Source organism: Equus przewalskii, chromosome 1 (assembly GCF_037783145.1).
Source record: "Equus przewalskii isolate Varuska chromosome 1, EquPr2, whole genome shotgun sequence".
In the NCBI taxonomy this organism is placed as follows: Eukaryota; Metazoa; Chordata; class Mammalia; order Perissodactyla; family Equidae; genus Equus; species Equus przewalskii.
This window is the reverse complement of record NC_091831.1, coordinates 115,695,702-115,721,249: the sequence shown is the minus strand read 5'-3', so window position 1 is coordinate 115,721,249 and position 25,548 is coordinate 115,695,702. Positions and strand designations below refer to the sequence as shown.

The 25,548-nt window shown below is 51.7% G+C and overlaps 1 protein-coding gene across 5 annotated transcripts in view; it reads right to left on the bottom strand.

Moving 5' to 3' along the window:
* RASGRF1 (Ras protein specific guanine nucleotide releasing factor 1) overlaps positions 1 to 25,548 on the bottom strand; it is a 112,092-nt gene that overhangs the window by 14,883 nt on the left and 71,661 nt on the right. For 3 of the 5 annotated variants that reach the window (XR_011526174.1, XR_011526176.1, XM_070573035.1), the window contains exons 14-23: positions 21,200 to 21,448; positions 17,798 to 18,171; positions 15,597 to 15,722; positions 13,781 to 13,951; positions 13,057 to 13,163; positions 12,438 to 12,550; positions 10,302 to 10,362; positions 6,498 to 6,601; positions 4,919 to 5,003; positions 899 to 1,096 (exon numbers count right to left, since the gene is read on the bottom strand). Coding sequence is in view for 2 of the 5 variants with exons in the window: in XM_070573035.1 (XP_070429136.1) it covers positions 899 to 1,096; positions 4,919 to 5,003; positions 6,498 to 6,601; positions 10,302 to 10,362; positions 12,438 to 12,550; positions 13,057 to 13,163; positions 13,781 to 13,951; positions 15,597 to 15,722; positions 17,798 to 18,171; positions 21,200 to 21,448 (1,588 nt within the window). In the remaining 3 variants the exon portion in view is untranslated. The remainder of the gene's footprint in view (positions 1 to 898; positions 1,097 to 4,918; positions 5,004 to 6,497; positions 6,602 to 10,301; positions 10,363 to 12,437; positions 12,551 to 13,056; positions 13,164 to 13,780; positions 13,952 to 15,596; positions 15,723 to 17,797; positions 18,172 to 21,199; positions 21,449 to 25,548) is intronic. The other 2 variants (XR_011526175.1, XM_070573048.1) reach the window with 1 other exon arrangement.

The window sequence follows — 25,548 nt, the reverse complement described above, 5'->3', positions numbered from 1 at the left end:
CTGCCTGCTATGGGGGTAGAATCGTGACATGCAATTGGCATGAAGAGGGTAGTGAGGAGCAGGGGCTAAAGAGAACAATGAGAGGGACACAGTATGGAAATCCAGAGTGGTCCAGATGAGATAGACCCCTTGGAAGCCCTGGGCCCGGCACAGCCCACCCAGCTGCAGGACCATAGACACTATTGCCAAGGTCTCAGTGCCTTCGGAGGCTTACCCTGTCCTTTGGTGGTGGCTGTCCATCCTCCTGCACATATGCAGGCTGGGGTTGGGCATCCACCGAGTGCCCCAAGGAAGTGACCCAAGTGCCCCATTAAGCCCTCCTTTCAGGAGAGCTGCCCCCTCGTGACCCTAGTGCAGGGAACTTTATTCCTGAGAAAGAATCCACCTACGGCTTTTCAGAATTATGTTCTGAATGAATAAAAATCAAACCCACATTTAAAATCACCAACTATCCAGTGGGTAACAGGGACCAGCTAACTCTCTGGTGGCCAAAAGGCTGGTGAAATCAGAGTCCTAGGAAGGGACTTGCAGGATCATCTGAGCACCATCTCAGCAATCTGCAGATCTGGACTGGGATTCCCAGCAGGCCATCACTCTTTTGTCCCAACTCAAGGAGAAGAGTGTTGGGACCAATAATCACTGGTTTATACTTCCCACTTTACAGTATTAATTATTCAAGTGGGAATTAAAGTCCCATGGGTCCCAATGTCACATCTGTGAGCCTGATATCTGGTCGCAGGTGATGCAGGAGCAGAGGTTCTTTGTTTTACTTGGGAGTGTTGGCCCTCAGCCTTGTCCTTTGCTCATCTATGGATGCCCAGTGGCCAGGCCTCTGGTCTCCCGGTCCCAGCCCCAGCCCAGCCCCAGGCAGGCAATGGTGCCAGTTTCCTGCCCGCACCTGCTTAGAGACTTTGAGCCACGTCTTTTTCAGCCGGAAGATTGCGCTTCGGTTCATGGATGAGGTGATCTCCAGCACAGCATTGTAGTTGTGTAAGCAGCGGCATATGTCAGCCACGGCCACCCACTTCTCGATGGCGCTCACCCTCGCGTTGATATCCTCATTGCGGACGATTTCTGAAGCAATCAAGTTACTGATCTTTAAGTCCATGCAATAAGACAAGAAAAAAGGAAGAGGAATAAGTATTGTAAAGAAGATATATCATCATTATTTGCAGATAGTATGAGTGCCTGTTTGAAAACACCAAAAGACTGGATTGGAAAACCACTAGAACAACTAACAGAGCTCGACAGAGTGGCTGGCTAAAGACTCAATACACAAAACTGAAAATTGTTCTCTATATTAGTAATACAAATTAGAAAGTACAATGAGAAAGATGTTATCTTCAAAATAACAACAGGAATCTGTAAGTTACCTAGGAACTTAAATTAATGAGAACTATGTAGGATGTTTCATAGTTGAAATGAAAAAAGTTAATAAATGTTATAAAAGGTTTGAATAATGAAGAAAGAGATCAAATTCCCAAATGGGAATGTAAGTATCACTTTTCAAAATTAATACATGAATTTAATGCAGTCCAATAAAACATGCCTTGGGAGTTCTCTCAAGAATTTGACACAGTGATTCTACAGTTCATCTGGAAGGAGGAAGGGCCATGCTCTGAGGGAATCTCCCGCCAGACAACTAGAGCTTGGAGAGGACACACATCTGGAGGCATCACTGGCCTCACGTACAAAGTAGAAGAGATCTCTAAGGACTGCTTTCTTCTGCTCCCACAGCAAACAGTCACATACACACAAACAAGCCAAATGTGGGTTGGCTCTGGAGCAGCCAGGGGGATGGGGAGCTGGGGCCAGAACATCAGGAAGCTAGAACTGCAAGGAGCTGGGGCAGCAAGAAGTGCTGACCTCCCTGTACACTTCTTTGCAATTTCCTATGAATTTATAGTTATTTCAAAGTAAAAAGTAAAAAAAAAAAAGACCTCGTTATAAAAAAATAAAAGTGATAAAAGATGATATGATAGATTTCCCTTTACAGATGAGTAAAAACTGTAGGGCTTTTGCACAAGAGATCTTCTTAAAAACAACTTTTAGAGGATGTACGTTAGGAAGAATGGACTGTAAAACTACTTAAGGATGGAAAAGTACTGATGAGAACCAGGAAGAAATGATAACACAAAACAGTACACATAGTATAACTCTTAATTCAATGGAAGTAGCAGTTAACATTTTTTTCCACAAAGAAAACACTGAACTCAAAAGTTTTACATATAAGTTATACTAATTTTTAGAAGGAAAAGATCAGTTAAACCTTTCAGAGAATAGAGAAAAAAAGACCTGCCAATTTATTCTATGAAGTCAGTATAATCTTGATTCCAAAATCAAATACACACAATACAAGAAAAGAAAATCACACACTCATTTGTTTAATATACCATGACCATATTAGATCTGTCCCCAGAATGCAAGAAAATATTGGAGAAAAATCTCTAACTGCCATTCACGACATCAGCAGAATAAAGGAGAAAAACGAGATGACCGTCTTAATCGATGCAGAAAAAAAATTTGATAAAATTCACTTATGGTAGAAACCCTTAGAAAACAAGGAATAGATAAGAATTTCTTTAATTTGATAAAGAAACAAACATTATCCCAAATGAGGAAATAGTAGAAGCATTCTTTTTCAAACCAACAAGATTCACTATCGCCATTTCTGGTCAACACTGTCCTGGAGAGCTGGGACTGGAGGCCCCCTGGGCCCTTCGCCTGCCCCACCCTGGATCCAGCTCCGATACTGGAGATCCTGGCCAGTACCCCTCAGCAAGACGAAGAAAGCAAGCCAAAAGGACTGAGAAACAGCAGAAAGCCCTGTGCCAGGGAGAGATTAAGAAACACAGTCGCAGGCCTGATGATCACCATCTTGGAGGCACACATTCAGTGTACCTGAAAAAGAGGGTGGATTTGAACAGATGTGGCCTAATGCCAAGCAGTGACGAGAGCAGCTCTCTGGAGGGGGACCGCATGGGATCGAAGCGGGCTCTCCCGCTGTGTACCATTGGGAATACAATTTAACCTCCTTGAGCCTCAGTTTTGTTTTATCCACAAAAGGGAAATAACAGGATTAAATGAGATGATGCTTATGAAACCCTTAGCATAGTGCCTGGCATGTGGTACACATTCAATAAATGCTCACTTCACAGTCTAGTCTTTGACTTAACTTGAGTTCTGGACACATACTGGAACAAGGGCGGGAAAAGGACTTGTTTTTGCTGCCTGGCGCTGTTGTTGGAGTTGCATGTAAGGTGTGGTGAGACTCAGGCCTCACGTGTGCTTCCTGGGGCCTGCCTGCTTCCGTCACCTACTCTCTGTGGACAGACGTGCAGCTCTCCGTCTGCTGCTGTGTTCACTACGGGGCTCCTCCCTGAGCTGCAACACCTGGGCTTCCTTTTTTCCTCCCAGCTGCCAAGGGCCCTCCCAGGGGGGGTGGGGCGTGTTTGCGGCTATGGGGGGGGAGTGGTGGTGGAGGTGGGTGGGGGTGGGTGCAGGGAGGGGTGGCATCCCTGTCCCTTGCGGTGGTGGATATGCTGTGGCCTTGGACTGGTGGTGAGGACAAGTAGAATCATGTGGTCCCATTTCCAGCCATCAAAGGCTCTTTACTTGCGTTGATGATTAAACTCAGAGGAATGAAGGTGTCACGTGCAAATGCCCTCAGAGCTGTCACGAGGCTGGGAGCAACGGCTCTCTGTGCTTGCAGGGCTGGGTTTGGGCAAATGTGGGAAAGTTGCTGGAGAGATTTTTTCCTCATAGCTGGCGCTCTGCAGCAGAGGAAGGCCACCAGCTCCCAGACACTAGTTCAGAGACCTCTGGCATTTGCCCTTCAGAGCCCAGCTTTCTTTACGTCTAAGGTGTGACAACAGCCCCCATCTTTTAGGGTTGGAGTGAGGTTTAAGTGAGATCATCATGCATATAAAGCACAGTGCTCCGAACAAGGTAGGGCCCAAGTGAAGGGGCAGTTATTACTTTATTAAAGAGTAAAGAGCCAAGGGAATGCTCCCTGTAGACCTGAAGCACGTTCTGGAAGACTCTGGCCCCCAGTTCTCTGTTGCTCCCATGTTTCCCTTAGACGAGATTCTGGGAGCAGGGGTGTGTGATACACTGCTGTCTTAGTGCCCAACCAGAGTCAGTCCAGGCCCTTCCTTCGACACACACTGGTCCAGGGCTTGGTCCCATATCAAGGGGACAATGAGAGCTGGGGGTGGGGGTTCCAGGAGGAGGGGCTGGAGGAACCAGATTCTGGGTCATGCAGATCCTAGCCAGGGACACTACTCTCATGAGCCCTTGGCTCAAACCCGGCCTTGGTTTCATCCAGGTCTGTGTGGCCTTTGGTCTCTGTAACGTTATCCTATGAGGCCATCTTACTCACAAGCTAAGGCAAGAAACAGGGAGAGGGTTAGAACATGACTTCTAGGAGAGTTGAAACTTGTAGCCAAAATTTCAGGAGGTACAGAGGCTTCTCGGTAATGTACTTATTAGAGGGAAATTGTCTGTTATTCCCCAGCCAAATATTACTTGTTTTCAATACTAAGATGAGGGTTAAAAATAAGAAGCATAGCAAGGAGGTCTTCATTCCTTTCTTTCCAAGATGTCTTTGCCACAGATTCAACAAAAAGCTGCTCGGAGGAGTGGCTCCTCTCAGCAATCAGTCTTGAGTACAGGCTCACTAAGAGCCAGGGCTCGGCTGTGACCTTCCTAGGACCCTCCTAGGGTCAGCCTCATTCAATAGGAGAAGAAACTGAGACTGAGATGGAGCAACCAGCCCAAGGCCCCACGGCTAGGGCGTGGGGGATGAAGAGGACCAGGTGGTCTGGTTCTAGCCAGATTCTAGCCCGTTCCCCTTGCAGCCTTTTGAGGCTCCTGCAAAGAGAAGCCCGGAGAGAAAGGCTGCCCATCCCATACTCACGTCATTGAAATGCTTGGTGGTTTTCATGATGTAAGGGGTCCTCTCATTCTTTTCCAGTTTCATCCAGCCTTGTCCAAAGAACTCCCTGTAGGAAGGAAGCGGGAAACCTAGGCAGATGAGCTTAGTCTTTGCTTTGATTTATTTGCTTTTTGTGGTTGTCATTTCTGGAGGAGTGACTTTCTGCAGAGCCTGAGAGAGCAAGTGAGCCTGGGCTCCAGTCTTGCTCTGCTCATACCAGCTGTGTGGCTTCAGGCAAGCCCTTTAGGTCTCAGGGCTTCGGTTTGCTCATCTTTGAAATGGGAATAATGACTTTCCTCACAGGGTTATTGTGAGGCTGAGTGGAGATATGGGACGGAAAGGCACACCGCAAAGGGTGGTCTTCTTTGGATCCTGTTTCTCACAAGAGAACTCACATTCTAGAGTCACTTTGCAGAAGCTGGTCCGTAGACTAGGGAGGACATAGGCCTTAAAAAAGGGCCAGGTAAAGGATAAAGGAGCCTGCAAGCCAAGCCAGCAGGGTGGTTTGGTGATGGTGACCTCATGGGAAGCCACAGACCATCCAAGACTCCCAGGAGAATCTCCTCATTTGACAGTGACCATGAGAGTGAACTTGGCAGAGTTCCGTGGGCAGGAGGCACCGGGGGAGGTACACTGTATTTGAAAACATATTCTGCTTCTCCTCCTAGAGGGAGCATATGAAGAATGACTGCTGTTTCTACAACCAGATGTGGCAGGTTTCCAAACTGCCAAAACTCTCCACCCAGCTGAGGTGGTGCCATGTTGGTAAAGGCCTTGAGAGGGCCAGGGGCTGCTTCCCTGGAAAGCAAAGATCAAAAGTCCTACAAGGATTCATAGCCTCAGATCTGGTGATTCCAATTTCAGGAAACTATTTTAGGACAACTGTAAAAAGTTCATAGAAATATTTAGTAGTTACAAGATTTATCTCAGCTTTAAACATAAAAGCAGGAACTGAAAGCAATCCCAAGGCTTAATGCACTGGTAGGGAACACTGTGCATTTACTAAAAATGGTGTTTACAAATACCATTTTGGTGTACCGTTAGACGAAGAAAGGGTGGTACAAAATTATTTAAGTAGTATAATTACAATGAACACCTGGGGGTGATTGACTACTGGCCGGAGCAGGTTATACTAGGCCTTGGGGCTTCTTCAAACTCCAGAGCTGTCCCCAAAGTCTGCTCCCGGAGGGGGGGTGCGTGCGCATGTGTGCGCGCGCATGCACACACACACACACACACACTCACTCATGCATGGATGCACATTTGCTCACATGTGCATGTGCGCACATACATGAACATACATTTTCTAGACCTCCAGAATAGGAGTGCCAAGTTAGAGATGCTTCTGGAAAAGTGCGTGTGCATGTGTGCAGCTGATAGGTAAGGAGAGAAAGGGTGCAGGGATGTCCCCCCCTCATTCCTTCCAACACATGCATCTTTGTCTCCAGCTGTGGAGAGTCTGGGCAGCTCTGCAAGTCTGCTGCACATGCTTCAGGGATGCCACCAAAGGCGCCCCTGAGGGAGAGGACGGAGGAGGCATCTGGCACCCAAACCCACTTACTCATAAGGAATCTTCTTGAAGACGAGGTGGTCCATCAGGGTCAGCTGCTCTGCAATCTCCAGGGCTGAGTGGTTTTCAAAGGGCTCAGCCTTCACGCCTTCGGCCTGAGGGGAGCAAGGTCCTGAGTTAGGCCCACAAGGGACACCTCCTGGCCTTTGGTCACTTCTCTGAGAGAATCTCCACCTCGATTCTGGCAGGTGCTTGGATGGGGCGTGACTGGGGGAGGCCCTCCTGGTAGACTTGGATGAGGGGAGATGAAGAAAGGGGACGAGGGGAGCCAGGAGCCACGGTTTGTCATGCCCTGTGTGTGTGCAGGCCTGTGCTCTGTGCTTCACAAAGATCACCTTGTTTAGTCATCTCTTACCCTGCAAGGGAGCTACTGTTCCCCATAGTGTGTGGATGAGACAACAGAGGCTTCCAGAGGTCAGTGACTAGAGCAAGTCACTCAGCCAGGAACGGGCAACTGGGAAGGGAGCCCAGGTGGTCTGGCTCCAGACTATTTTGATCTGTCACTCCCTTTAGGTTCTGTCTCGGTCCACAACTGGTTCCATAAAATTTCCTTCTAAACTCCATTAGCAGATATGGACTCACAGGTTGATTACCCCCTGGGACAGTGCTCCTCTTCTGTGCCCAGAAGACAGCTGTCTGGCCTTAGTCTCAGGGTTACCATGTCCTTAGTCCCCAGGGCCACCTGTGGACACCACCTTTAAAGCTGTCCACCACCTAAGCCCCTTGAGCAAGAGAAAGACTCAAGAAAGACTAGCCAGGGGACTAAGGTCCCTATGGCAGGGATTAAATAAGAGGGGGACCCAAGGAGGCCAGGGGTTCTTGGGCACAGAGGCCTCACGGACAGTCTGTTGGATCTGGGAGGGGCTGGAAGGAGCTGGAGAAAACTCAGGAAGGGGACAACTGTGCTGGTTTTGGGAGGAGCCTGCATCCACTGAGGGATGAGTCAGGAACAAGAATCCCCTGCCCCTCACCTAGTGGCCGGCAGGGCCACATGGGAGGAGAGGGGCCAGCTACCCTGCCAAGAGGTCCCTGCGAGCTGGGCTGAGTGCCCGAAAGCTGCACTGATCACAAGGGAATGGGGGTCCACCCCATATCGAGGGAATAAGCCATCCCTCTTAGACTGTGTCTCCCTCCTTCCTTCCCTTCCACGTCCTCAGCAAATGGTCACTGAGGCCTGCACTGACGGGCCCTTGCTAGATACTGGAGACAGAAAGACCAGAAAACACAGTCCTTGGCTTCAGGAGCTCTAGTCACAGGACCAGAGCAGGGACAGAGTGTGGGAGCTCCTGCTTCAGCCTCTGTGTGTGTGTGTGTGCGCGTGCGTGTGGTAGGGCGTCCACGAATTCCCCCTGGCAGGGTCACCCCTGGGCCAGGAATGACCTGTGCAGAAGCCCAGATGCAAGAGCATGGGTTTGAGGGAACACAATGCCATCAGGGAACGACAATTTCTTAGGAAGGCAGCAGGGACATGGGGATGAGAGCAGCAGGTGCCACCTGAGATGCTGTGTTAAGGGGTGAGGACCCGCATGGGGAAGGAGCCCCCAGCTTCTGAAGCAGGTGCAGGCAGGTGGGCAGCTCAGCCCACTGAGGGCCCAGGATGGCTGAACTGTCAGGGCCAAGGGCCAATTTCTGGTTTGGACTGGGGAGAGGCCTGCGGGTCTCAAGTGAGGTATGGCCCAGTGGCCCAGGGACCAAGTGGCCAAGAGGCCAGGCCCGGAGAAGGTGAGCTTGGCAAGGAGGAGCAGGTAGCTCCCTTTGCTCCCTTTAGGTGTGGCGTAGGGAAGAGGGTGACCCTGGAGGCAGAGGCCGGAACTGCCCACTCCCTGCACCTTTCACAGGGCTTGCGAAAGCCCTCACAGCAAGAACCTCTCTGGTGAGGTTACTGGGGCCTCCTCTGAACTGGAGGTGCCCCATACAGGCTCTCTGGGCTCTGGGAACACGTCAGGTCAGCAGGCAACTCAGCGGCACTTTGTTCTAGAAGAGCCTCAGGCTGTTCACGAAGGAACAAGGGGCCCTCACGCTCATGAAGGCTAAACATTCCAGGTGGCCCCTGGTGGAAACAGGAGCAGAGTGCAGGCCGAAAACTTCCCTCTCAGGGGTCACCCAGCCTTCTGCCTCAGAGGGTCAATCAACTTCCCTGCCCGAGGGGCACATGTGGATTCCAGGGGGCACCAGACCTGCAGTGCTGCTCTCAGGGCAGGACGTGGGAAGGGTGCTAGCTGCTCCTTGGCTGGCCTCAGACAACCCTGGGGCCAGGAGAGTCAGCTGCGGAAGTCACGGGGGCTGATGGAGGGGAGCAACGGGCCCAGAACCCAGGTCTCATACTGGTTACTTTGAACAGACTGGAGGTCACTCAGCCAGTTTGGGGAGTGAGCCAGCTTGGGGCTGTGCAATCTCCACCTACAGGGAGGTCAAAGTCAGTCTGCCTTAAACTCCCTTGGCCACCATGATAGCAGGGGCCCAGAGCTATGGGGTGCATATTGCTGACCTGGAAAACAAAGTGGGCCCAAGCCCTGGAAGCACATGAGACCGTCATTCCCTTCCACCATGTGGAGCGCCACGATTAGCTCATCTTCCTTTGTGGCAAGCACAACTCTCCCCTGGGATCCCGCATTTATAGGCAGGTGGCAAGCTGCATTCTGACTCCTCAGGATGAGGCAGTGTCACGTGCAAGATGAGTTCTGAGCATGAGCACCAGCTTTGCCGCCTACCATGACCTTGGGTGGGTTGCTTCACCTCCCCCTGCCTCAGTTGCCTCATCTGGAAGATGGGGATAAGGATATAAACTTGCAGCAATGTTGATAAGAGTGCCTTGAGTCTTTAATGTTCTAGCACAGTGCCAGCACACAGGGGCACCCACCAACCACAGTCCTGACTTCTTACCCTCCTCCTTCCAGAGACAGTGTGAGCAGAGAAGGAACAGAGGGCTTAGGGGGTGATGTGAGGCAGAGGATGATGAAAGGGAGGTGGTGGTGTTATGGGTTGACTTCTCCCCAGCCCTCAGAGAAAGGTAGGTTGAAGTCCTAAACCCTGGTACCTATGAATGTGACCTTATTATTATTATTTTTGAGGAAGATTAGCCCTGAGCTAACTTCTGTTGCCAATCCTCCTCTTTTTGCTGAGGAAGACTGGCCCTGAGCTAACATCTCTGCCCATCTTCCTCTGCTTTATATGTGGGATACCTACCTCAGTGTGGCTTGACAAGTGGTGCCATGTCTGCACCCAGGATCTGAACCGGCGAACGCCGGGCCGCTGAAGTGGAACGTGCAAACTTAACCACTGTGCCACCGGCCCAGCCCCAACCTTATTTGGAAATACGGTCTTTGTAGATGTACTCAGAATAAGATGAGGTCATTAGTGTGGGCCCTAATCCAGCATGGCTGCTGTCCTGATAAGGAGCCGTTTGGACACAGGGACAGAGGGAACATGACGCAGAGACACACAGGGAGAAGATGGCCATGTGACAATGGAGGCAGAGATTGGAGATTGGCTCCCACAAGCCATGGAATGCGAGGGGCTATGCCAGGAAGCTGGAAGAGACCCAGAAAGCTCCTCCCCCAGAGACTTCAGAGGAGCGGGCCCCACCAACACCTCCATTTCAGACTGCTGGCCTCCAGAGCTGTGAGAGTATAAACGTCTGTCGTTTTAAGTTACCCAATCTGTGGGACTTTGTTACGGCAACTCTAGGGGGTGACCGTGCTTTGTTAGGGGGTCACAAAAGCAGGGTCCCCAGAGGCTGGCGAAAGGCCAGCAAAGGCAGGCTTGGCAGGCAAGCAAAAGGCAGGCCCAGCTCACCATCTGCGTGATCTCCTCCAGCGTGATCTGGTTGTCACCTGGGTCCTCCTGGGTCAGAGTCCTAGGGGACAAGAAAGCATGAGGAGCCCCATGCAGTCTGTATCCAACCTCACCTCTAGGGCAGCACCCCGAACCCTACTGGCCTGAACACTCTGCAAGCCCCCCGCTCTCGGCAGGCTCCTGACCCCTGTCTCTGCTCTGCATTCCCTTTGTCAGGAGCCCTCGTCCCCCTTTCTTTCTCAGTGACTTCTTCCTGATGGTCCGTTCTCAGGATTCAGCTCCCTGACCCTCTTGCTGGGTGAGTGGCCCACTTGGGGCTCCCTCACCTCCTAAGCCTCCTGTGGTCTCAGCCCAAGTTCCTCCATGTTGGAACAGTTGTGTATGCACCTGCCCCTGCTAGACCCAGGCTGGAAACCCTTGAGGGCAGAGTGAGGTCTGATTTGTCCCCATAGCTCTGGCACCCAGCACAGGGCTGGGCAGGAGGCTGGTGCTATGTTCATGTAGAATGATAGGACGAATGAGGGGAAGAGGGGCGCACTAGAGCAGGTAGGAGGTGCTGAGAAGCCTTCCAGATTCAAGGGACAGAGGGGAGGGGGAGGCAGCAGCATGGTGGCCAAAGGCCCGGATGTGGGACTGTATTGAGAGAAAGTAAGGAAGGAGGCAGTGGAGTGGAGTGGGCCCTGGGCAGTGGTAGGGAATGATGGTGGACCTCAGAGTCAGGCCAAAGTGCTTTGAGTGTATTTACAGCCAAGGAAACAGTTGCTCAGAGAATGTCTCACCTGAGGGCCTGCAGCCAGAGCACGGTGGGTCTACCATTCAACCCAGGGCGGCCCAACTCCACGGCCTACTCTTCCCCCCGCACCCAAGGGAGCATCCAGAACAAGCTCCCTAACTGAGGGGGGCTTCGACCAAGAGGCTCAGGGGCTCAGCACACTCTGAGGGGCCTCCCAGGGAGGATGATGAGGGAGACTCGAGGACCTGGGGGCTGACTGTGTGTGTGTGCGTGTGTGTGTGTGTGTGTGTGTGTGTGTGGGTGGGTGTGGGTACTGAAAATGAGGGAGTCCTGGAACAGATTTTATGGCTTTGAGCCTGGGGCAATGATGAGGCCTCGGGAATGCAAAGTGGATGGTCTGGTAGGAGCAAGGCTGGAGACTTCAGTCCTAGGCAGGAAGTGGCTGAAAGTCTGGATCAGAGACAATGACTGTGGAGTGGAGAGGGCAGCTGGAGCCAGGGAAGAAGGAAGGAGGTGAGGCCTGACCCTGAGCCCTCGCACCTGGGCAGGGCTGTGAGGGGCCAATTGAATCAGCCGGATGAGAGCAGTGGGCGGACAGTGGTCCTGTGCTCGACACCCAGTGAGCAACCTGCAGAAGCAGCAGTATGATCTCAACCAGCCTCACTGCAGCCCTTGCAGTGGGTATTGTTCACCCATTTTACAGAGGAGAAAAATGAGGCTGAGAGAAGGGACTTGCTCAATGTCTCACAGCAAGTCACTGGCTGAGCCAGCTCAGACGTGCGACTTCCTGACTCCTGACCTCCACCAGGAGAGGCATCCTGGGCAGGAGGAAAAAGTACAGGTTTGGGGACAGACAATTTAACTTAGTTCAATTAAACAGATATTCCCTGGGCACCTGTAAGCAGGGGCTAGCCAGCGCTGCCCAACAGAACTCTCTATGCTGATGGGGATGCTCCTCATCCATGCTACCCAAGGCACGGCCACAAGCGATACGTGGCTAGCATGACTGAGGAACTGAAGTTTAAATTTTATTTAACTTTAATTAATTAAGATTTAACTGCCATATGTCACTAGTGGCTCCCACATAGAACAGCATGGACTAGATAGGTGCCAGCAGCTGTGGATGTGGCTGGAGAAGCAGGCACACATGCACAGCTCTTACCTAATGGAGATCAACCTCTGATGAGGGGCAGGGAGAGGGGAGGAAGGACAAATGGACTACCAGCTCCAGAGCCTGGCTACAGAAGCGGGGTACGCAGCCCCAGACAGCTCAGGGCTCTGGGCTCCTCTCAAGCACAGCTGCCTGAGGCTGTCCTTCTGCCTGGGAAGGGTCCTCACTACCTCCCTGCCTCTGGCCAGCCCTATATGCGAGTCCTCAGGCCAGGGGGCGGGGCTGCCTGTACCTGATGATGTTGGCTGCAGCCTTCCGCTCCTGGGTCAGGAGCTCCGGGTCATGCATGACCTCCTCCAGGAAGCTGATGACCTTGCATTTGAGCTCATCGTTGGTCTCGAAGTCCTGCAGGGAAGATGTGACGGTGGCTCTGGGGACTGTGTTCAAGCTGCCCTGCAGTGATCTCGGCCCAGGTCAGAGGAGGAGGCCGCAGTTTCCATTCGGCCCATGGCAGGCTGCCCTGCCTAACTCTCCTTGTCATTGGTGGTGTGGCAGGCACCAGTGGAGCCTAGAGACCCTTAGGTAGAAGGCACTGGGCAAGAGCAAGGACCACCCCTTGGCTGACTGCACCTCTAGGCCAGGACCCTGGGAGGTACAGACCTACCCCGTACCGCTGCTGCGGACAGAGAGGGGAGACAGAGACCCCGTGTCCCCTGAATGTCCTTGATTCCTCCTAGAGGATCTGAGCAGACCCTTCTGAGAAAGTGGCCTGACACGCCTGGGTTCCCTCCCTCTCTTTGCTTCTCTGACACCCCTCCCCCTCATTCTGCCAGCAGCTGCTCTCCAGGGCAGGTGGTTCCTGGAGTCAGGCCTGCAGGTCCCCAGCAGCCCGCCTGGGGGCTCGAACCCACCTGAGAGTGCTTGGAGACCCAGTGGCGGAGCACGTTCAGGACGCGATTGGTGGCCGCTCTGCGGATCACAAATTCCTTGTCTCCGTTCCTCTGGTCGGGGGGAAACCCTGGTGGCACACGTGGCAGAGGGGAGACACGGTATATGAGGACAAGAAGCAGAGCTTGGCTCTGGTCTGGATTCAAACCCAGATCTGGGTGAGCTGGGGCTGCTCTCATGGCTGCGGAGCGGGAGGGCTATGGGCAGGGGACAATAAAATATGTGATAGCCAGCCAGGTTCTGACCAGTAAGACTGGATGCCACGACTTCTCAGTGCACACAGTCCACACACATCCATCTCTACGGGACCTCTGCATCTTCAGGGGTTGCTGGAAGATTCTGGCAGTCTCTCCAGATAGGGCCACACTGGCCCTCCGCACAGGTGAGAACTCCCTGTGGCCCCTACTCCAGCCTCTGCGGCAGGACCAATGCCGTGGAGGTGGGAGGGAAGGCTGGTGCCCAAGGCTTCCACAGGCAGTGGGCTCTACTAGGAGTAGTTTTCCCAGTAGCAGAGGGGGAGGGGTGGGAGGAAGAGCCTCCGGGCAGGAGGGCCAGCTTTGGCCAAGGCCTGGAGCAGCAAGCGCCAACCACCGTGAGGTGGACAGGGTCCTGGGATCAGGGCTGTTGTTGCCGGCCTCACAGCTGGGCTGACCTCCGGGAGGGCCGTGAGCGCAGACCCCCACGCACCTGCGCTGGCTAAGGACATCCTCCGGTACTTCTCCTTGTGTGGGGTGCCCTCATTGGCACCCGCGGTTGCTATGGCAAAGGCAGAGGCTGCTGACAGGGCGCTGCGGTTATTGTCTAGCTCGCGACAGGAGGTCATGACGACTCCATTATTGTAGGAAAAGAGCGGGAACTCTGTGGAGAGGACGGAACCAACCCTCAGCCTTTCCCATTCCAGCCCAAGGCTGTTAGAAAACCGGGGGTCCTGAGGCTACAACAGCCTCCAGATGGGCAGGCTGTCTTCACTGCCCCCAGGGCTTGTCCGGGGGTGGGGTGGGGTAGGGAGTGGGGTCTGTCCCCCTGTAAAGTCCCCAGGAAGGGGCAAGCCCATGCCATGCCACCTCCAGGCTGTCTCAGGGGGAGGGAAAACTCTGCCTCCCTCTGCCTTCCTCCGTCGAGAGGCAGAAGGTCCCACTATCCTCCTGCTTCTGAAGAAAGTCTCCAGCCACCCCTGCCACCTCTCTGCTGTTCCCAGCCCCTTTTCCTCGTAGGCCCAGCTGGGCGCGGCCCGCTTGAGGACAGCACCATGACTTTTCTTACCCTTTTGTCTATTTGGAACCAACACGCAATCTGTCCGATGTCTGGCATCGATAATTCATATGACGGGCTCACTGGCATGGTGGGGCTGAGAGAGCACCGCACTCGAGTGCCCCCCGCTCCCGCCACTTACTGGCTGGGTAGCTTTGGATAAGTTATTTCACTTCTCTGAGGGTCAGTAATCTCTGGGTAATAAGGATATTGATACCTACTTCAAAAGACGGATGTAAAGATTAAAGGAGATAACATGGATGAAAGTACTTAGTACTATGTGAAAAGCTATGTGTATGCCATGGATAGCAATGCTATTAAAAATAACAACTTTTTAGAAGTAGTAGAATCTGACTCTGGAAACCTTTAGCTTCATCTTATAAGTCTCTGGACAGTAATCCATGCTAATACTCAAAGTAATAGTACTTATGCTGTGAAGAACAAATGCCTTATTTTCAAATCTCAAAGCTTATTTCCGAAGTGTGGCTTCCGTGACTGAGAAGCGGTGGCACGCCTGCGGTGCGTCAGGTGCTTTCTCTACAGAGAGAGGACCCTGTCACTGACTGGGTCTCTCCAGAAGGCCTGGAGAGTTGGCGGGCTCAGGATTCAGGCCACGCCTTGCATGTGGGTGCAGGGGCTCGAGAAGGCAGTGCGAGGCGCGGGAGAGCCGCCCTGGGAGGCAGGGCCCCCCTGAGCTCTTGCCTCACCTTTGAGTGTCTCAAAGTGTGTCTCTTGTGTGTGGGGAGATACTTTATGGGAACCAGAGACCTAGATGGCTCTTCGAAAATCCTTCAGGATCATGAGTCTGAGACTCGGGTGGGCTTGTCACAACCTCTCGGAGCTTTTTCCCTTATTTGAAAAATGGGAATACCCTGGCCACTATACAAGGCATCAGGACAGAGCCTGCCATGTAGCAGGAACTCAGGAAACACCTTCTGGATCTGCCATGAATGAACCCTAATTCTGGGCCTTCCTGCCCGCCTCTGCTGGGTGGGTTATGCAGTCTTGTCTGGAGTCAGGGGAGCGACTCCGCTGAGTTGAAGAGCAGGAGTGGCCCAGGCAGTTGTCTCAGCACCCACAGTTCCCCTCGGGGTTATGAAGCATCAGAATGCTTCCTGCACTTACGAGTCCCTCATAAAACAGAGGAGTGACACCCACTCCCCTTCACTCAGCTTGGCCTGCTGCCTCTCTCAGCCTGGGTCTCACACAGCCTCCGGGAATCTAGCTGTAGTTTCGGATTGGTGAATTGTACCTGAGGAACTTTTGCTTTTGACAGATTTTGGCGTTGTTGGAGATTTTGTTGGTGATGTCTCAGTATCACCGTCATCACTCTGGGTTTGATCATTATCTGACTCTTCCCTCACGGAGACTTCTGAGCCTGAGAGAAAAGAAGGATATAATTTTACATTTCTCAAATAGTCATTGATTTTTAAATTCAGGTTTATAATTTACTGAAGCAAAACAGCGTAACTGTGGGATATAGCTGTTGAAGAAAAGTGAACAGCTTTATTTGCACGGGCTCTATGGGATGGTTCATGTGCTAATGGGCACTGGAAATCTCCAAGATGGCTTCTGCTCCACCAGGCTTCTCAGACCTTACCTGACACACCTGAGGATCCGGTTAGAGTGCAGGTTCTGATTCAGAGGTTTAGGGTGGGGCCTGAGATGCTGCATTTCTAACATGCTCTCAGGTGATGCCCATGTGGCTGGTCCATGGACCACACTGTGAGTAGCAGGATACTACCACACCCCTTGCTTTTGTGTGTGTGTGTGTGTGTGTGAAGCAGCTTAGTGAGGGTAACTATCTGCCATGGCTACCTAGGAAAGTCCTGCTTCATACCTGTTGTCCCCTGCGCCTGGTCACTGCCCAAAGTGTCCAGGTTTGGGCAATATATCACAGAGTCTCCCCAATCTTGAGAGATTCATGGTTTACACACTTTGGGGAAAGCTGATGAATTATATTAAAACTTCAGCTCTGGCTAAAATCTTGGTAAAAGATGCGACCTCTTTGGTCCTCAGTTTCCCCAACTAGAAAGGGAGTGGAGTTACACTTGACCTTTCTGAAAACTTAAGGAAAGCTCTAGGTCTTCTCTTTAGAAAAGAATGTCCACACACACACACACACACACACACAATGTGGTACACAATTAGACAGGCTCAGGGGCCCCTGGATCACTGGTCAAGAACCCTGGCATGTGATGACTTCTTAGGACTGTCTTGCATTGCATTTTATGGTGTGACAGGCCTGGATTCACTGCAGGTTTCTGTCAGATGGAATTCTGCGCCCTGACACTGCCCCTCGAGGGTCCTATCCTCTGTTCCTGCAGGATGGCATTAGGGCTCTCTGGTAAGCTGTTACCTTGGTTACTGACTTTCAGCTGCACACGCTACACAATTACTGTACATGCCACAGTAAATGGCACTTGGTGATGGAGGCTCCTGGGGGCTTTACCTCTGCTCGGCTATGCCCTCTGTTGGGGGGTGCTCCCTGACTTCCCTCTTCTCATCTCAGAGGAGAGAAATCCTGACCATCTTCAAAATCTTTTCAAAGGCCTTCTTCTTCAAAGCCTGGGGCTTCTGACCAGCCCAGGGTTGTGTTTGTGTGTGTCCACATACGCGTGCGTGCACACAAGCACATGCATGCTAACCAAGACAATGTTGGCGGCACCCACGATATGGGGTGACCGGATCTAAAACAGAACCAGACCAATCATTCAAACAAATGCCCTTCTAGAACAGTCAGGAGGGCTCTGAGAGTAGGGAGGTCCCAGTCTGCCCTGATGTCGTCTCTAGCCACTGCCCACACACCAATATTCCAGGTATGCTGAGCTTAAGCTGTTCCCTGAACACACAATGCTTTTCCTTGCTCCTCATTCTTGCCCATTCTCTTCCCTTTATCGAAATGCTCTCACTTCCTCCTGGTGAAGACCTAGATGTAACGAGTCTTCCAGGAAGCCTTCTCTGACTCTTTCAGTGGTGTCCCCACCCCATCCTCTGTGCCCCTTGAGTGTCCCTCTAGCACAACAGGTATCAGGCGTCCATGTTTCTGTGTCTGGTCCTGCTCCTCAGCCTCACTGTGAATCCTGGGGGGTAGGAGCTAGGTCTGATGATCTCTTCTCTCCTGGGCCCTGACTGGGGCCTGGCCTAGGAGACGTCCTCTGCAGAGACGGACAAACACAGGGATGCAGGATGAAGCTGTCATCAGGGCAGCAGGAAGCCTGATGATAGGAGTCATAGTAATCCAATGACCTGGGAACCTCTGTCTGTCTCACTCTGCAGCCTGAGCTCCTGCTTATGGCTGCCTCTCCACACTGTCCAGACTCTGCACTGCCACCAAGATCTGGCCAGGATGCCCAAGCCTTCCCCTCCTGCCCTGCAGGAGCTTGGCTAGGCTGGGCTGGCCTCAGTGGGCCCATGAGCCAAAGGGGCAGCTTAGCCCAAACATCCACTCACTCTGCTTGCTGAGAGCCGAGGGGTCTTCGGGCTTCTCTGTAGTCATATCACTCTCATCTGGAATCTTGTTGGAGAAGCTGCTGGACACATAGAGCTTGCTGGTGTCCAGCGTGGCCTTGCTGAAGGGCGACATGGCTGAGTACATGCTGGTATAGCCATTGGAATTGCAGCTGAGGGCAGCCAGGTCCAGGGCCTTGCCGCCTGTGATGATGGGGATATTCAGGGAGAGCTTCCGCCGGCGGCTAGGCGATGATGTCTTGGTGATGGACAGGGGTGGTGGCGAGGAGAACTTGCGGGTGGCACGTGGGGACTTGGGGGGGTCACCGTACAGAAGCTTGTTGTTCTGGCCGCTGGCAAACAAGAGCTCCAACGACCTGCATGGAGGGCAGGGGATGACAACAAGTGGTCAGCATAGGCCGGCCTGCCTGCCCAAGCCTGGGGGTCCCCCTGTTCTGGGCTTAGGGGAACAGCAATGGCTCCCTCATTCTCATGATCTCTGACACCTGGGCTGATCCTTTGAGCAGGCGGGTCTGAGAGGAGCCAGGCCAAAGGGACTATGTGGTTAAATGGCCTGCGGCCAGGTGTCTATAAACACGAGTGTCTTGCTCTCGCTGGGTTGGGCAAGGGACATGGGATTTGGTGGCACACTGAGTCCATCTAATGCTCCCCCTCTGCCTCCTTCTGGGTAGCTAAGGGTCCTCCTGACCTGCAGGCTTCTGTGGAACCTCTCTCCATCCCACACACAGGCCTGGTGTCACCTACACGCTCTGACCTCATCATCACACAGGTCCTGAGGGATCTTTATGGATGAGGAAGCTGAGGCTCAGAGACGAGAAATGACTCATCTGATGCCTCCCAACTCTAAGCCTCGAGTCCTTTCTACCCCACCAGGGTGCTTGACTGGCCTCAGGTGTAAACCTGGGGGGGGCCGGAAGCTGAAAGTGGGATCTCCCAGGAACCCTGGCCATGCCACTACCATCCTCAGACAGGGCCCACATCTCAGGGCTGGGGTGGAAACAGGTGAAAGATACATAAGAACGCAAACAGTAGCTTACTTGCATGGAACGTGTCTGCTCTGTGTTATGCGTGGGACAGACCTTCTCTCTTAATCCTCACTGTTGCCTAGGAGGTAGGTATTCTTTTTTTTTTTTTTTTTAAATTCTTATTTTTTCCTTTTTCTCCCCAAAGCCCCCCGGTACATAGTTGTGTATTCTTCGTTGTGGGTTCTTCTAGTTGTGGCATGTGGGACGCTGCCTCAGCGTGGTCTGATGAGCAGTGCCATGTCCGCGCCCAGGATTCGAACTAACGAAACACTGGGCTGCCTGCAGCGGAGCGCGCGAACTTAACCACTCGGCCACGGGGCCAGCCCCTAGGAGATAGGTATTCTTATTCCCATTTCACAGATGGGAAACTGAGGCTCAGAGAGGTTAAGGGCCTCCACCAAGGCGACAGGGCTGAGAGCTGGGATCTGACCCTGCCTCTTTCCACTGATGGCTCTTCCTGCTGGGAAGGAAACTTGCAGGGGTTCATCGGAGCAGCCTTCTGGGTCCGGGGAATGGTCTTGATGAGTTTTCAGGCATGGATCCACCCTGGATGGGGTGGTTTCTCCTGCTTTCTCAGGGGCCTGGGAAACTGACTGCGGAGGCTCCAGAAGTTCAGAGCAGAGAGGCAGGACCCACTGTACCCTGATGAGGCCTGAGCAGGTGGATGGTGAGCACTGGGTGGGGGGGTGGGGTGCAGAGGGAAGGACCTGGGGAGGGTACGGAGGTGTACTCTGGGCAGACGGGCTGCTCTGGCAGCAGAGGTGTGGGGTGGGAGGAGAGATGGTTAGAGCTTCCAGGCCTCTGGTGCCTCTTTATGTCCTGGGCTGGCATTTGGGACCAGTGTGGCCTCTGAGTAGCCCTGGAGAGTTGGTGTGATTCAGGAGCTCTGCTCCAGACAGCCCTCGAGCTGAGGCTCTGGCCCCATGTCTTGCCTGGTGTCGGGGGGTGAGCACTCACTGGGGATTCTGAAGCTTGGCCGTGTACAACCGAGGTCTGGGTAGCAAAGGAAAGTACCTGCTGGCCCCTCCCATTCCTGACAGGTCCCTCTTGGAGCAGTGAGGTCCATCAGGGGCCTAGATCCCGTCCCTGGACCTGACCTGCTGCTGGGTAGCCTGAGGCAACTCCCTCATCACTCAGTGCTCCACGTATTCTCTCTGCTAAATGGCAGGGAAAATACCTCCCTTACATATCTCAAACTGGGCTGCAGGCACGGCCTCACTGGATTTGACACCACTTCCCCAGTTCGTCATTGGCACTACCCTTGGCTAGGTGATCATTTGGTGAGATGGGGGTAAACATTTTTGTTTGACTAAGAGTCTGGGTGCCCAGCAGCTGGACTGGCGATTTCCCCATCCATACAGTCCTACAAACTTTGAAGTTCTGAGGCTGGCTCTTTGGGTTGGCCTTAGGCCTCAGCCAGTCGAGCATTGACCCTGTGACGTGGGCTGTGCCTGTCCTTGGAAGTCTCGCCTGGCAGGGTTCACAGGGCATTCACAGGGCTCACAGCGACCCGACCAGGCCCCTCAAGGCTTGGCTGGGCTTGGGGTGTACAGCTGAACACTGGTGGGAGCAGGGAAGTGAGGGGCACAGGAGGGAAAGGGAAATATGGGCCACTTCCACCCTGCCTGTTACTCAGACTCAGACAGGGGTACCTGCAAGGGGCTCAACAAGCCCAAGGCTCTGCGTTCAAGTCCCCACTCAGCCACAGACTGCTAGGGACTTTGAGAAAGTCTCTTGGCCTTTCTGAGTCCCAGATGGCCCAGCACAGGGCTGAGCTGTGATGATGTAGCTGGAAAAGAAGAACTTGAAACCAAGGCTGTGACAGCCTGCCTCCATATGTGGTATCACTCCAAGCGTGCCAAAGGAGCTCCCTCTTCTCTCAGAGCAGGACGTGGTCTGAGCAGAGAAGGGTGAAGATTCTCTCTCTCTCTGTCTCTTTCTTTGCTCCTCCCTCGTTCTCTTTATTCCCCACTTCTTGTTTTTCTTTCTTTCTTCAATGGGGAAGGTGGGAAAGCCCTGTCCTTTGGAGAGGGGTGGGCCCTATGCTTCAAGGAGGGTCCTAAGAGGTGAGAGCAGGGAGGAGAGGGCAACAGGTACCCCTCAAACTCTACCCCACCCCAGGAGCCTGCAGGAGGAGGTGGAGAAGGCTGGGACTGAGCGGTGGCATGAGGCAGGCCAACCCTCCCCTCCTCTTTGCAGAGGGCTGGCTTGGTTCCTGGGGGTGCCCTACATCCCCTCAGCTCAGGTTACAGCCTCTCCCCGACCACTCTGATGCCAAGCTCAGTTTCTCTTCTAGGCCTGGAAGATCTGTGGATCTGTCTGGGAGGAGAAGTCAGCCTTAGCCCGTGGGCCTGCCCACCTGGCGGGGATTGCGCTGATGGGCTTCCTGTAGATGGTGATGAGCTTGTCCAGGACCACGACGGCAGTGGTGAAGACACGGTAGGAGTGCAGGAAGGTGTTGAGGAAGTCGATGCTCAGGAAGCGCAGGTCCGTCAGCCGCTCCAGCAGCCGCTCCACACTGGCATACCGGATCTGAAGCACTTTGCAGGAGTTCATGGTTTTGCTGAAGCGAATGTCCACGTCATCACAATATAAGGAGGCATCAGACCTGGGGAGGGAGAAAGGACCAAGGGGTGACTTGGGTTTGAAGATGTCTGAGCTGTCTCCCCCACCAGCAGCGAACTCCCTGAGAGCTAGGCCATGGCCAACCCATCACTGTCTCCCCGGCACACCAACAGCCAAGGATGGATGGACTGCTGAAGGACTGGTTGGCTTATTATGGAACAGGAAAAGCTTTGTAAGGATGACATTGAGGAAGAATGGGCTGCAACTTCTTTTCCCAACAAAATCCTAAAAATCTGATATTATAAAACTCCTAGAAATATTGAATAAAATATAACAAACAAAAATAATGTGCTGCTGGATCCACAAGATATAAGGGAAATCTGTTCACACAAAAACGTGGACACGAATGTTCATAGCAGCATTATTCATAATTGCCAAAAAGTGGAAACAACTCAAATGTCCATCAACTGATGAACGGATAAACAAAATGTGGTACAGCCACACAATGGAACATTATTCAGCTATAAAAAGGAATGAAGTGCTGTATATGTCACAAGATGGATGAATCCTGAAAACATGCTAAGTGAAAGGAGTCATAAAAGTCCACATATTGTATGATTTCATTTATATGAAATGTCCATAACAGACAAATCTACAGATGAAGAAAGTAGATTGGTGGCTGCTAGAGGATGGGGGGAGGGGGGAATCGGAACTGACTGCTGAGATGTATGGAGTTTCTGTTTGGGGTGATGGAAATATTCTAGAATTAGATAGTGGTGATGGTTGCACAACATAGTGAATACGCTAAAACTCACTGCATTGTACACTTTAAAATGGTGAGTTTTATGTTATATGAATTATATCTCAATAAAAATATAAGCAGGGGCAAAACAGATATAAGGGAAATTCCCAGGGGCCAAAAATGAAGAGAAATTTGGAAACCAGCAATGCTTTAGCTGCCTTTAGGGCCTCTACTGCTCTTGGGTACCAAATGTCTTGGGTGTCAGCAGGGAAGCAGATGAGGCCTGGCCCGCCAGAGGAGGGAGCTGTGTAAAGCCGAGACTCTTGAAGGACTACACACTCAGTGAAAAGTGGCCTAGAGAAAATCTACCCATCAGGAAAGTGAGATGGCAAGTTTTCTGTTTTAGCCCAGGCTCTGGGGGGAGGAAGCAGCACAAAGCTCCTTCGAGAATGTAGTATTTGCCCTCCCAGTGGTTTTGGAATACAAATATGTACTACCTCTGTGGCCTGGGAACCTCAAACAAAGAGTATAAAAAAGTGGTCACAGGCTGTACTGCCTCTGGGGCACTGGGTGGAAACAAACGCAAAACTGTTCTGGAAGGGTACCACTCACCCAGGCTCTACAAGACATTCACAGATAAATCCCTCCTGAAAATGAGCACACAATCCAAAATTAAGAACCACACGAGAAATCAAGCCACCATGAGCAAGAGTCAGCAGATACAACAAATAGCCGAGTTAGATCCCCAAGAGTCTAATTTTTTTTTTTTAAGTCTGAATATCCTACTAATTTTTGTTACTAGTTGTCTCTCCCACCAGCAACCTGCTGCCACCTCTCCCCCCTTAGCTGCAAAGAGCTACTAAGGATGAAGCTGGTTCTGCGATGGGCATTTGTCATGAACCTCCAGCCCCTGTGCCAGGGTGGGGTGGATTTCTTAGCAGTTTATGTCTCTCAAACATTTTTAGCCTTTGGAAGGGGAGATCATCCCCTCCTTGACCTCACCTTGGCTGCCTATTAAAGTATTAGGGTCAGTCTTTAGCCAGCAGTAGATCAGCTAGACTCGAGTATTTGACTAAAAGAGAAACCCTCAGGGGTGGGCGGGTGTCCTGGACTGGATCTATCAGAATCCTTCATCCGTGGCCAAAGTGATTTCTGTGGGTGCTGAGAATCTGAGCCAAGTTAGAGCAACGTATGTCCTTTAGTGGGACCTTCTGAATCAGATCTGGTAGCAGCAAGCCCCATTCCTCTCAGGCTGCCAAGATGTGAGGACAGGTAATGCAGTCAACCAGACCATAGCGTGCTGAGGACCTGAGGGCTGAGCTGGGTCTAAACTTCCACAGGTGAACATGATGTGATCTACACAGGCATCAAAATATAATGATGTACACCTGAAATTTATATAATGTTATAAACCAATTTTACTGCAATAAAAAAAACCAAGACTTCCACAAGTCTTTCTCTCAGCCCTGTGTGAGTTTGAGATCAGTCATCTCTCCTGGGCATGGTGGTAGCTCCACACAGCACCCTCTTGTGCTGAAACCATGGAAATGGATGCTATCATGACTCTTGAGCAACTGTGGTTTTTTGTGTTCTGGACATTGTGAATCCTTGTAATCACGTTTTCCTTTTTGTTCTGACTGCCAAGAAGCTTGGAATCACGTCTAAGTGCTCACTTCTAGCAAGCGCAGTTAACCTCCTCTGGGCCTTATTTTATTTTTCCTTCCTTATTTTCTTTTTGCCCTTAATCCTTACACACTCACAATTGTATTTTATCTAGTTGTCTTTATATGCATTTAGGAGGTGGCCTTAAATCTCTTTTGTGTTCTGGTGGGATATGATTAGAAGAAAATATAAATAAATAAATACATGATATTACTGAAAGGATAAGCCTGGAAATCTTAACATAATGAGCTTACAGGGGAACAAATAAAGAAACATGAATTCAGCCCATAAAGGTTGTCCTGGCAAGAACAGCTTTAGCATCTGTGGTGTAGTGGGAAGAATACAAGGCTTGGAATTGGAATATATAGGTTCAAATGACACCTGTGACCCTTGTTTCCTGTGTGTCCTTAGACAAAGTACTTACTCTCTAGACCTCAGTTAAAGAGGAAATAATAAGATCTACCTCACAAGACTTATGCAAGGATTTAATAAAATAAGTGACCTAAGGGACCTAGAACACAGCCTGGCGTTCAGTGGGTGGTAAATGAATTGGACTCTGAAGTCACTGGCTCTTTAGAGGGTGTCTCCCACTCAGGATGCAGACAGTGCTCAGAAGAAGGGAGCGGACTGGATGGATCCACTCCTTCACACTGTCCTTAAAGGACTTTCTTTGGAAAAATCCATGGGATTTGAAACATTAATGACTAGAGAAACAACCTTCATCGAGTGTCTCCAATGAGCCAGGCAGGGGGGATTTCTTTTCAGGATGAGAAAAACACAGAAAAAAGCACAGAGCCTCAAAGACACTGCAGTTTGAAAAGACCATCCTGAAGAAACAGAGGGAATGATTCCTTCTAAAGCAGCCTGCTGCAAGACACAGGACAGTTTAGAAGACTTCCGGCTCATGTTTCCACGAGTCCAGGGAAATATACATTCCATCAACAGAAACTTGAGAAGCTACCATGAAGAGGGAATAATCTGAACTCAGAAAGATTTCCTGAAAAAGAAAGATAGGATGCTCAATCAAAGGACAGGAAAGCCAGAAACAGCCGATTGGACACTTAGAAAATCACCTGAGGGACATAGCAAACAAATTTAAGAAAGTCTGTTAGAACTCAGGGAAGGATAAAGAGATTCGAATGGTAAGAGAAAATGCAAACAACACGGAACAGACGAGAAAGGATCCAGCCAGCTCGCTACAAGTCTCTAAGGGAATAAGTGGAGCCGTGGAGAAGCAGCGCTGCAAGAGAACTGGCAGGGAAAGCGCCCACAACTGGGAGGACTAGCTGGGCACGCCTCAGAGGAGCTGCACCCGCCCCGGCGCTGACGGGACTCCCCAGCGGAGCCAATTCTCCTCCACGGGGCTGCACCTTCTAGGAGAGTACAACTCCTCACACACCATGGATCCTGAAGTGTCCGGCCCAGGCCTGGCATCCTAATGGTGATTACTGGGCCCCTCTGACAAGTGTTTGCTTCTGGTACCTTCTCTTTGGGCTCCTTTTGCCATGTGAATGGGTAGAGAAAGCGAGAAAAGCTGTCCCCTTTCTATAAACCTCCCTTTCCCCCTTCTTTGTTCCAAACCTCGTAATCACTGTTGGTTACAGCGCCTCTGGCAACTCCAACATCCAGTAAACTTATTCTCGACTTGACTTTCCTCTCTGTAAGATGGCAGGTGCGCTACGGCGGGGGTAGGCACAGGTGTCATCCTGGATGTCAGTTCTGATGGACTGGCAGTAGCT